Source organism: Pipistrellus hanaki (assembly GCF_964339955.1).
Source record: "Pipistrellus hanaki genome assembly, chromosome: 18".
NCBI classification, from domain to species: domain Eukaryota; kingdom Metazoa; phylum Chordata; class Mammalia; order Chiroptera; family Vespertilionidae; genus Pipistrellus; species Pipistrellus hanaki.
Genome location: NC_140520.1, coordinates 19,507,108 through 19,519,565, shown reverse-complemented (window position 1 = coordinate 19,519,565; position 12,458 = coordinate 19,507,108). Strand labels below are relative to the sequence as shown.

The 12,458-nt window shown below is 48.6% G+C and overlaps 1 protein-coding gene across 1 annotated transcript; it reads right to left on the bottom strand.

The window, feature by feature from the left end:
- Positions 1–498: 498 nt before the first annotated feature.
- Positions 499–11,928, bottom strand: TEX35 (testis expressed 35; the record flags this gene model as incomplete). The annotated part of the gene is made up of 9 exons (XM_084866528.1): positions 499–1,301; positions 1,959–2,148; positions 2,366–2,430; positions 6,100–6,159; positions 7,050–7,106; positions 8,642–8,710; positions 9,324–9,374; positions 11,280–11,287; positions 11,583–11,928. The coding sequence occupies 9 exons, from the start codon at positions 11,926–11,928 to the stop codon at positions 1,194–1,196; spliced, it is 954 nt and encodes a 317-aa protein (XP_084722654.1). The 3' UTR covers positions 499–1,193.
- Positions 11,929–12,458: the final 530 nt, after the last annotated feature.

Here is a 12,458-nt window from a genome sequence, read left to right as displayed (position 1 = left end):
TTAGGGTCCAGATTTTCATTGTACAATACATGTTTACCATCTCCTTAAAACTATAAAGGCAAGGCTTACATTTTATTGTGTTTTTTTTTTAAAATATATATACATATATATACACACATACACACACACATACACACACACACACACATATACACATACACACACAAATATATATAGCAGCGGTCGCCAACCGGTGGTCAGCGGACCCACTGGTGGTCTACGAGGTCTGAAAGGTTGGCGACCCCTGGTTTAAAGCACCCAATACACCGCTCATTACTGTGTAGCCATGACCAGTTATTTACTAGACTGTCTGAAAGCCAAGGCAGCCAATCTGGCAAAGAGATGAAACAGTCAAGAGCTGGTGTTAAAATAAAATACGAACTCCCATGAGTTTCTCCATCAAACTGGTGCCAAGAAGCACACCCATGGCAGGAGAGTAGTACACTGAAATCCTGTTTTCTCTGTATCTTTCTTTGCTCTCGTTTTTAGCTAGCAGCCAAGCTTCATCCTCCCCGAGGTAGAGGATTTGGGGCAGGACAGAGGGTAGCTGGGGGAGGTCACTGGCTCATCCCCACCTTTGCAATGACCTAAGGCCTCTGAAGGGATGGATATGTGTCCTTTCTGTGGAGAGGCGGGAGGAAATCTGCTAGAAGATATGGAGGGTGGATCCTCAGTGCCCGAGGTGACCACTGAGCACCGGGTCCTGAGTCCTGCGCACTAAACTCTGGGCCTGGGGGTTCCCCACATTACCTCAAACTCTCAGGTCTCCCTCCACACACACATACAATGCAAGACCCACAAACATGGCGGGGGATGGTTGGATAGGGCAGTGGGGGTGTCTCCTGTGGCTACACAGGAAGGTGATATCTCCAGAGCCTCTCCTCTCTTCTGACCTGGGGCCTTTGCAGAATAAGGTGGAGCAGAGGGGACAGTAGGGAGAGGGGATGACCCCAAGGATGACCAAGACAGAATTTCCCACGAATCCACCAGAAAGCAGGAAGAGGGAGTGGAGAAAAAGGAAGTGATACTCGAGTTTGGTGACACCTCCTTTGGCTTTCCATGAAGATTTTAATCCGGTGGCGGGAGGCCTGGGGCGGGGTGGTATGGAAGGGGCAACAAGCCTCTACTGTGCAGCTCAAGGAGTTAGGGGAGGATGAACTGGAGCTCTGGTGGGTTCCGGTTCCGTGGCAGCACTAAGTTGGAAGCATGTCCTCGATCATGTAGAAGTTGTAGCACAGATACATCAGAATGCAGCTCCAGATGCCAACGATGAGGAGGGTGCCCAGGCCCGGTGCGGTCTCCTGCCGGGTGGGGAGAAAGGCAGGAGTCTGAGGCAAGGTCAGATCAGCAGCTGGCGAGCACCCTCCCCTCCACGGGAGCCTCCGGGCAGCCGCCTCCAGGCTAGGCTACCCAATCCTCCTTCCTCGTGCCATGTTCTCTGAGACTGAGGGGATGTGGTGAGGGTAGAGTTTGCCCGGGCACAGGTAAGGTCTGATGCAAATGCAGCCTGAGCCTCTGCCTTGGGGATGACGGGGCACCCAACTGAGACAAGGCACATCTCGTATGGATCTACCTACCCCTGATTGTGGCTGTTCTTTAGGGCACACAACATACATTTCTCCTGTAGAGGACAGAAACAGCACAAGAAAGATCATTTTTCCCAGGTCCAAGATGGCCAGACTGCTGGGCACCTCAAGTTTTGCTATAGGAAAGGACAGAACAATACAGTGGCACTTGGGGCAGACACATCCAGGATTGAGGCCTATAGGGCAAGACTCCAGAGAGGACTTCAGGCTTCAGGGCCTCCCCGGGACTGCAGAGGGATGCAATCCTTACAGCGAAAGGTTTCAGTCAGGAGGGCCCAGGGGGAGGGAGGGCAACAGCAGGAGCCCAGGGTACAGCTCCCCAGCAGGGTGTGGGGGGTGGGGGTGTGGGGGGAGGTGGCGAGCTTCACTCACATAGCAGGTCCCACATTGAAGGGAGTCCAGTGGGTCCTTTTTGAGTTTCTGTAGTGCCATATTCTTCTTGTGACTACAAAGCGATGCTCCTTCAGCTCCCTCCAGTTTCTTGAACAGGTGCTGTGATTCTATGTCAGGCTTTCCTATCTGCCCGAGTTCCTGATGCTCCTTTGGTCCTCTTCTAAGGGGACTGGGGGAGTCAGGGAGGAGCAGAGTTGGGGAGACAAATTCCAACATGACAAGGAGATACCCATAGCATGGGTGCCCGTGGAAAGCCTTGACTCCAAGCCATTGGGGCCACAGAAAGCAAGACAGCTCCTCCAAGGGTATGAAGACCGAGGACACTTAGCAACGTGAAGGGGGAGATTTTTTAGGGACGAGGAGAGGTAGGTGCAGGTTATACTTACAGCTTGCTGTTTTTCTGTATATTTATTAAAACATCCATCTTCTCATCCATATCCTTCTGCATTTCCTTCAAGAGAGAATTCAGAGCTAGACTCTACATCTTGAAGGGTGTTCGAAGTCCCCTCCTCCTGCCTCTCTGCAAATCACTCAGAGATCACAACTCAGCAGTGTACCTCCTCAGAATCCTCACCAGCCTTGGGTGAGGGGGTTTATGAAGTGCAGCTGACATGGGCTGCTTTCCTTCTTACCCTCCCCCATTCCATGATTAGGCTGAGCAATAGACCAAGTCATAAGGGGCTTGTCCAAAGTCTCCAGGTGAGTCAGAGGCCAGGCAGTGATTTATCTGAACTCACACTGAGATGAAACCATTACCTGCCTTGGTCCATGCCTATAAAATGACAGAACCAAGAAAACAAATCATGTGATACCCTCCCCCCCCCCCCAAAAAAAAAGACACATTGACCCCAACGTTTGGCCTCGCCACACACCCAGATATTTCATACTTGTTTGCTCCATCTTTTACCCAATTCCAGGCAGAAATGGTCAATACAACACAAAGCTGATAGTATCCCAAATGGCACCTCCCATTTATTATTTTCTAAGAACTAAAAGGGTAGTAAAATCTCAGCAAAGTTTAGATAAATTGACCTGGGAGAACTAGATAGGAATAGCGGTCACAAAAGAAATTCTGAGGTGGCAGATGTTATCAGAGACAACATTTGTTATTGACATAACTGGGTTGGATCAAACATCATAAAGTGTAAATGAAAAAATAATTTTTGAGGAAAATAATTTTAATTAAAAAATGAAAGACTGGGAAACAGTTTACTGAACTGCAATGAAAACTGGGTGGAGGTGATTTTAAAAAATACCTTCTTGAAAAGCATTTTTAAATGTTAGTACAAATGTTGAATAAAATATTTGTATTCATAAGTAGAGTTAAAATATCCTGGAAGTCAAAATTTCTCGTGGGTCCAAAAAATCAGAGCCAAATATCCCACATTTTTACAAGTCTCACTACCACTTCAAACTCCTCGCATCCCAAACTGACCTCCTCGTTTTCTCTTCTAAATTAGTTCTATTTCCCAAGCACCCCTGTCATTGTCACCACTTCCTTCTAATTACACAAATTAAGGTTTTGATACCATCGTGGATGCTTTCCTCTTCTTTCATTCTCTATATTGAATCGGTCACCAGGAATGTTGTTTTTCCTTCGATGCGTCTTTCAGATTCACCCTTTCCTTTCTACTCCTACACCTGGTCCAGCTTTCTTCACCTTGAGCTGGATGTGGCTTCCTGTCTGATATTTTAGCTCCAGATGACCCCTCCCTGCTCCCCAGGGCCCCCAGGCCACCTTGCAAACAGCTGCCGGCTCAGCTTTCTGAAATGCTGCTCCTAGCATGTTCTTTGATTAAGAATCTCCAGAGGCCCCTTACTGCTTACATAGCCAAGTCCCAGCCGGTCTGCCTGTCTTTCAAAAGCCTTCATTACCCACTTCCTTGTGCCCTCTCCATTTTATTTCTCACAGTTTCCCCAAATGATCCCACTTTTGTGACTAATCTCCCCGCTGACTGTGATACGCTTCATGTTCCTCCTGCCTCCATGCTGTGCGCAAGCTGTGCCCACGCCCGAAATAGCCTCCTTTGTGTGCTTTTCATGCCCAGTCCTACCCACTAACAAAACACTCACTGTGCTTGCATTTTACCACAGAAATAACACATGCCCTTTGCAGAAAATCTGGATAACACAGAGGAATATAAAAGAGAAAATTGTCATCATTTAGGAGTAACAATAGCCCTTTTGGTATATTTCTTTCCAGTCTTTTTTCTGTATGTTCATTTACCTATTTTTTCCCCATTTATTTGAGATCAGCCTGTACACATGCCTTGTATCTTATTTTACTTCTCATTACAAGCATTCTTCCTAAGCACTGTCTCTAATAGTTCCTAATTTTCCATATATGAATATACCATAACTTATTTGCCTAGTTTTCTACTGTTAAAATTGTGGAAATGCTTTTTGATACCTGTAGTCAAATTCCCTTTTCAGTTTTTTACAAACTTGAACTCTGAGCAGCAGTACAAAAGCATTCCTATCTTATTCTATAATTATCATAAATTAAAATTTTGCTTGTTTGAATGTAACAATCTAATCATTGTTTTCATTTGCATTTATTTGATTACCCATGAGGTAAACTCTTTTAATGTTTATTGCTTTTTAATTATATTCCTTTCTGTGGACTATCTATTCCTGCCCTTTTCCCATTTTTCTATTTGGTTCTTATTGATTTGTGTAAACTTTATAATTTGCAGATAAAAAAAACCTGTTGTCTCTGCCTATCATATTTGTAGGGGGGGGGAAATGTTTCTCCAGCTGAAGCCAATTTGGCTCAGTGGATAAAGCGTCAGCCTGCAAACTGAAAGGTCCCAGGTTCGATTCCGGTCAAGGGCATGTACCTTGGTTGTGGGCACACTCCCAGTAGGGGGTGTGCAAGAGGCAGCTGATTGATGATTCTCTCTCATTGATGTATCTAACTCTCTATCCCTCTCTCTTCCTCTCTGTAAAAAAATCAATAAAATATATATTTTTAAAAATGTTTCTCCAAAAATGTTGTTTGCTTTTAATTGTTTATGTGTTTTTCTGTGATAATTTCAAAATTTTTAATATTGTTTAATATACCAATATTTCTTTTGTGACTTATTCCATTGTATTTAATGCTTAGAACATCTGGTTAAATACTTATATACACTTTCTCCTTATTGTTTTTTAATATTTAAATTCACGTTATAGATTATTTCAGTTTACTGAGTTAAATAAATTTAGTCTTTTCTTCATATAGTCAAGCAATGTTAATAGTAAACAATCCTTTCCTTCTCACTGACCTTTAAAAAAAATCTTCATTTTATTTTAAATTTTATAGAGCTGGGAGGAAGGTTCCCAAACTTGAGTGTACAACAGAAACACATGGGGAGCTTTAAAAACTACTGACCCTGGACCTCATCCCAAGAGGTTTTGATGCAATTGTTTTGGGGTACAGCCTGCGTATGAGGGGGCAGGTCAGAGCCACAGTTCAGGTGATGCAGCCAGGTGAGCAGCCACAGCAGAAGTGCTGAGGACCGGGTTCTCATGCAGGGCGAGTATCACAACTGTGCCCCAGCCTCTTACTCTGGGCCTAGGCCTGGGCATATGAATTTCAGGAACCCTCACAAGTATCCTCATTGTACCAGGCAGAGAGGCTCTTATGGGGTTCTCTGTGCTGGTTATCCTGGGGCTGTTCCACCTTAATTTGATTATTATGGCTTTATTATGAATTTTAATATCCAGTAGGGGTAGTTACAGGTCTCATTGAAATAGGCCTCGGGCTCTGCTGTGTTTACTTGTGCTGGTGATTCTGCAACCACCAAAGTCTGAGAACCATGCTTCTGGTATCTAGATGATCCTCTTAGTGACTGTTGAGTTCAAAAATAATCTTATTAGGCTTTTGGTTAGATTCTCATTAAGCCTTCAATGCAGCCTTCAGAGCTCACCTGAAGACTCATTTTTTTCTATAAGGACTTTTCTGGTTACTCCAGCCCATCTTCATTACTCACTTCTCTAAACTCTTCATAAAGTGACATACAGTTATCATTTACTTGTTACTCACCTGTAAATTCTTTCTTGCAATAGAATTTGGGGCAGGGCCCGGTATCGCCTTCCACAAATCCTAGGATGGTACTGGCCCATTGTAAATGCTTACCTTCATAATCTCCACAAATTCCTGGAGTTTATCGAAATCCTTGTCCATTACACATTTTATCTACCAAGGAAGAAAGGCGCAGAGCCTATATTACTGACTGTGGAGTCATTTTAAGCAAAGGGCAGCAGCTGCTCTGCTGGAGTGAGCTGGATGAAGCTCGAGGAATGAACTAGCCATGGCCCATGAAAGCCTCTTTCTTCTCAAGGGGTCGGGGAAGGGACGAGGGTTCCGTTAGTATCTAGTCAGCACCACCAGCAGCCTTGGCACAACTTAGATCTGGCCATTGCCAGGCTTCCATGTGGAGCTCAGACCACAGCTTCAGTGACACCTTCTCGCGTGAGCATTCATTCCCCTTCTTTGTAAGGATGCTCTAAGTGGGCCCATCAGGGAAACAAGAGGAGAGGCCTTGCTCTGAAGCTTGCTAAAGGGAGGTGAGTAAGAAGAACTGAACTGGTCCCTGACTGCCCATCAGCCCCTCTCTGTCACTAAAGTTATATCTCCCCAACCTTATCCCTAAGACACCTTAGGAGTCCTTATCACTCAATCATTGGGTTGAAGCATCAAACAAATACAATATCTTCAGATGCTAGACACTTAAATGCTCCAGGGCAGTGGTCTGCAAACTCATTAGTCAACAGAGCCAAATATCAACAGTACAACGATTTAAAATTCTTTTGAGAGCCAAATTTTCTAAACTTAAAACTTCTTCTAACGTCACTTCTTCAAAATAGACTCGCCCAGGCTGTGGTATTTTGTGGAAGAGCCACACTCAAGGGGCCAAAGAGCCGCATGTGGCTCCCAAGCTGTAGTTTGCTGACCATGGCTCTAGGGGATTTGGGCTGCATTCACTGCAGTGCTTTCTCCATACAACTCTTGATTTCCATCTCTTTCAAAGTCAGGCACTGCACTTTCCAGAAGCTACCAAGTTCTGGAAAGTCCCATCTTGTTACCTGTTTTATCTCCTCCATCTTTTCCTTGAGCTCTTCCCTCACCTCCCTGAGATCATTCTGAGGAAATAAAATGGGGAAGATAAGAGTAAAGAAATGGCTTGGATGGAAGGAAAGTGTCAAAGGAGGAAAGAAAAGATCCAGGGATGTGGATAAGGAAGGACAGAGAGATTTCCCATCAGGGAGGAGAGAAAGGAGGCTACTAAGAAAGTAGAAGAATCCAGCTGACGTGGTTCAGTGGTTGAGAACAACCTATGAAACAGGAGGTCATGGTTCCATTCCCGATCAGGGCACATGCCTGGAGTTGTGGACTTGATTCCCAATAGGGAACATGCAGGAGGCAACTAATCAATGATTCTCTCTTGTCATTGATGTTTCTCTTTCTCTTTCCTTTCCTCCCTCCCTCCCTCCTTTCCTCCTTCCCTTTCTCTCTGAAATCAGTAAAAATATGTTTTAAAAAAGAAAGAAAGAAAATAGGAGAGTGGGACATCCAGACATCATGTGCATTCGACACTTCTGGGATATGACCATAAAAAATATATAAACAACCCAAAATAAGGCTCATTCTACAAAATGAACAGTCTCCAATCCTAAAATATGTCAGTGCTCAAGAGATAAAGGTTGAAGAACCATTCCAGGTGACAGGAGGCTAAGGGACACAGAACCTGGATGCAACATGTGACCCAAGATTCAGGCTGTTGTTTTTTCTCTTGTTACGAAAGACATTAGTGAGATCATTGCAGAAATTAGAATAAAAGCTGTAGATGAATACTGTGTCAAAGTTAATTTCCTGATTTTGATATATGATAATAATACTGGCCATGTAAGAGTTTTTGTTTTTAGGAAATTTACACCAAAATTTGAGAGAAACATGCTCCCCAATGGTTCAGAAAAAATATATATTTATTGTGTGTGTGTGTGTGTGTGTGTGAATATATACGTATATGAGATAGAGGGAAAGAATCATGATTAAATGCCAACATTTGGGAAATCAGGGCAAAGGGTATACTAGAATTCATTGTGTCATTTTTTGAAACTTTTCTGTAAGTCTGAAATTATCCTATATAATAAAAACCTAATATGCTAAGTGTCCAATTGTCTGGTTGTCTGTTCAACCAATCAAAGCATAATATGCTAATGACATGCTAAGGCCACTCAACTGCTCTCTATGACGTACACTGGCCACGAGGGGCAAACGCTCTGACTGGTAGGTTAGCTTACTGCTGGGGTCCAACCAATTGGGACTGAGCAAAATGGGCCAGACATGCCCCGGAGCCTTTCCACAGTCCCTCCCTGGCTGGCCAACCTCCTGCATGGGGTCCCTTGGCCTGGCCTATACCCTCTTGAAATCTGGGACTCCTCAGGGGATGTCTGAGAGCAGGTTTCGGCCCAATCTCGCAGGCCAAGCCAAGGGACCCCACTGGTGCACAGATTCGTGTACTGGGCCTCTAGTTTCACAATTAACAGTTAGAGGAAACAAACCAAAATAACTAAAGAGAATGGAGTCACAGTTTATCCCCCATGGGAGTTGTTAAGCTGCTCAGCCCCACTTCACTGGGCTGATCCTACCGTACAACCTGGGTTTAAACACCTACCTTTAGCTCCCTCGTCCCGGCCGTTTTGGTAAATGGCCCTTCTGGTTTAATTCCTTTGCATTCATATGTCTGTTGATTCAAACCAGAAACACAGGGTATTGGAAACTGCAGGTGTGGGGTAGATAAGGCAGGAGAGATCACCCCGAGTTTCTGTTCCTCCCTCCCAGCCAGGGTAGACAGAGAGGAGCTGGTGGCCCCACCTGTGCAGCTATGTCCTCCATCCTTCACTTCTCTCTGAGCTCCTCTCATTCCACTCCCTTCCTGGGCCTCAGCTCTGTCCCCGAACAGCCAGGCTCATTCCTGCCTCAGGACCTTTGCACAGCTGCTTCCTCGACTTACAGCGCCCCTCCTTAGTCTTTGAGTGGCTGGAGTCTCATCCTTCAGCTCTCAGCTCAAAGAGAGGGCTATCCTGACCCCTACTCACAGCGGCATCCCCGTCAGATCTCCCTGTTTCAATTCTCTACATAGCACTAACACTACTGATTCTGTTTCCTGATTTGTGCATTTATCTGATTAGTTACTACCGTGACGTTCTAAGAGAGCAGAGAGCGTGCCTGTCTCTCAGTGTACCCCCAGCATCTGGGGCAGGTCTTGGCCACAGCAAAGCGAATGACCGGACTCCAGGTCAGCTCCCACGGCTCTCAGGCCTGGGTGCTGGCAAGGGTTCAAAAGAGCTTCTTACTTTGATCGGCTCTGGCTTCAATTCCAGGCAAATTGCCTTGTAGTTCTTGCCCTGCGGAGAGAGGCAGTTGGGATACAGGCATAGGACCAGGGTGGCTACTACCCCTGCCCCTGACAGGAGGACCCTCACCGGCCCTGCCTGTCCAACGGTGCTTGAGCCCAGGCCCACATGTCCCCCGGCCCCCGATTCAGGATGACTCCAGTCTTGTCCTGCTGTTACACATCTCTCACGAGCATCGCCTGCCTGTTCGGCAGGCAGCTCTCTCCCTGCTGGGGGTGCCCGGGCGGAGAGGAATTTTACGGGAACTTTAAGAAGCCACGTAAGTACTGTTTCAGGAGCGCAGACTCAGGTTCTAATCTCAGCTGTCCTCCCTACTGGCCATGCCAATGTGGGCAAGCTATTTAGTCTTTCTGCCCTCCATTTCCTCATCTGTGAAGTGAGGAAGATAATTTCGTTTATATAATAAGTCACTGTACACCTTAGACATGCCCATTAGATGCGGGCCGAACGCCCACCTCTGCTACTCCCGCCCCGGGGAGTAGCAGAGGTGGGGTTCGGGACTATGTGTCCTGTCCCTGAGGGAGCCAGTGAGGCTGCTTTCCTTCCCAGGCCGAGGCCGGGAATCAGTCCCACCCTCCTTCTGGGCTAAGTGGTCACTTCATGCTCAGGCAGAGAAAGAGAAGCCCAGCTTTCATCAGCGGGTCTCTGCACCTACCCCACCCCTCCCCACCCCATTCACAGGGGCTCAGAGGCCCCCCAGGGTCCAGGCCTTTCTCCTTTACCAGGTTTGCTTTCTTCAGTTCTGCCTTCTTGGCCGACATGATGGAGGAGGCCAGAGTGTTCTTTTCCCAACCTCCCCACGACGGGCCCTGTGACCAGGCCACTGTCCTATGCAGATTACAGGCCTGGGGAGGGCGGGTGACCGCCTCTGTGTGTGGAGCTGCTGAGGTCACAATGCCCAGGACCCCCCATGCCATCCTGGGGTGTCAGCGCAGCTCTGAGCCTGGGGCGCCTTGGCCGCTGAGCTGAGGGACTCAGGTCTGACTGCCGCGTGGGGGAAGGTGTCCTGCAAAGTCCACGCGAGGGACCGGGCCTGTCCTGGCCGAAGCACAAGGCGCACCTCAGGAGAAGCAAGGGCTGCTGGCTCCGCCCGGTAGGCTCTTCCCCGTGCTGCGCGGACCAGGGGGTGTCTGCGCGCACACCGGCTTCCAGAGCCCACGCCGTTCCCTCTGCCTCGCTCTCCTGACGTGAATGGACCTCCCTCAGCCTGGAAGCCGTCTTGGGCTGAGAAGTCTCTCTGGCCCAAGGCGCAGGTACCGAGCTAACCTGGGTTTTTCTGTCCTGTGGGGGGACCGGGGTGGGGGCGGCTTCAGTCTCGGCAGGATGAGTTCTGACTCCCTGTCTGACTGCATGGCTGGCCCTGTCCCCTCTGCCCTCCACCGGTCTCTGCCCCTGCTTCTCCCATCATCCTGGGAGAGGGTCACCCGCGGACAATGCTGAAGAAGAGAAGCCTCGGGGGGACAGAAGGGGTGGGAGTGGGGAGGCCGGAGGCAGATTCTAAAGAACACTAGTTGCTTCTGAAATGGCCAGTTTGGAAATAGAGGACAGACAGCACAGGCGTACAGGGACCAACGCAAACTGCATGTGAAGTCCGTGCCACCACACACCTCGTCGCAATGACCCCTCACACCCCCCTCCACTCCAACCCTGTCTGCGCCTGTCCTTCCAGAGGCTGCGGGCACTGGGACTTCCTGGGGAGCGTTTCCTGGGGGTCATTTCACAGCCCCCAACCTGGTGACAGCCCTCGCTCTTACTCTGTCACAGCCACTGGAGAATATGACTGTCCCTCTGCTCAGTGTGGGGAGGAGGGAGTGGTGGGGAGCTTCCCAATCCTCCTCACCCTCTCACAGCTTCCTAAAAACCCCAAGGCCTGAGCATGACACGCCAGAAACTGACTGGTGCGTCTGGTTACCGGATGTGGGCACATCTCCTCCTCGCTGCGGCTGCCGATCTCCCTGCCTTTGCGTGGCTGGGCTGAGCTGCCGTTCCAAGAGCTTCCTTCCAGCCGAGCAGATCCCAGGAGGCTGTGGCCTGCACGCCAGGAAGCTGGGTCTTCAAAGCAATCAAGGTCTCCTTGTGAAGCTGCTCTATACATTACACATGTAAAACCATCATGGTTTGGACAGACATTTAACAAGACCTACAGCTCCCGGCTTGTGCCTCCTCACGGTGCTCACTGTCAGGCGCCCAGGACCTCACTGTTGTCATGGATGCGCTCCAGAAGGGCTCGGGAAACCCACTTGACAAACCGGAGTCGAGGAGTCTCACGTTGTCTCCTCTCCTTAAGATGTCGCCGCTGCACGAAGCACGAGGGCGACACCACGGCATCGGGTGTTGCTGCAGCAGCACCGTTCCCTGCAGGCTGTGGCAGCTCCTCCTGAGGAATGCCAGCTCCGCTCTTCCCAACCCCCGGTCCTGGCAATACCCGGTGGTATGGGGCCAGGAGCACACGCCCACAGAGGTCCCACTGGAGTTTGCTGGAAAAGGAGCAGCCACAACGGAGACACAGAGGCAGCCGCACGTCTCTCTTCTCCGACGATGCCATTTGGATTTCCTTTACGAGGGTTTCTCAGGTTCTTGAAGACAGTGTTTGTGGCAAGGCTGGTGGGGAAGAGGGGATTTCAAACTGGCCTTAGGCCTCTGGGTTTGGTCTCTTGTGATTGCAGGGGGACAGGATCCCAGGATCTGGGCTACAACGAAGCCCAGGCTCAGCCCATGTAGCCCAGAGAACATGACTGTCATTCATGCTGTAGGGCCTGTTTGACCACTGGGTGACCCAGAGCTAAAGGCCTTGGATCGGGGTAGAAGGTTTCATCAAGGTGCCCAGGGTGGCGACGGCTGTGGTCTCCAGGCCACCTCGGATGGACCGAACCAGGTGACTGGCTCTCACAACACCCTGGGAACATCCCCCCACAGTCGGGTACAGCCCTCAGCCAGAGGGGCTCGCTGGTTCCTACCCCAGAACCTCTCACTTACAGCTTTCAGAGATTTAATGTGATTGGCTACTGCATTATCCTACTTGACCGATATACAGAGGCCTCATAAAGCTTTATCACACCGGGACGGTCCCCTCTG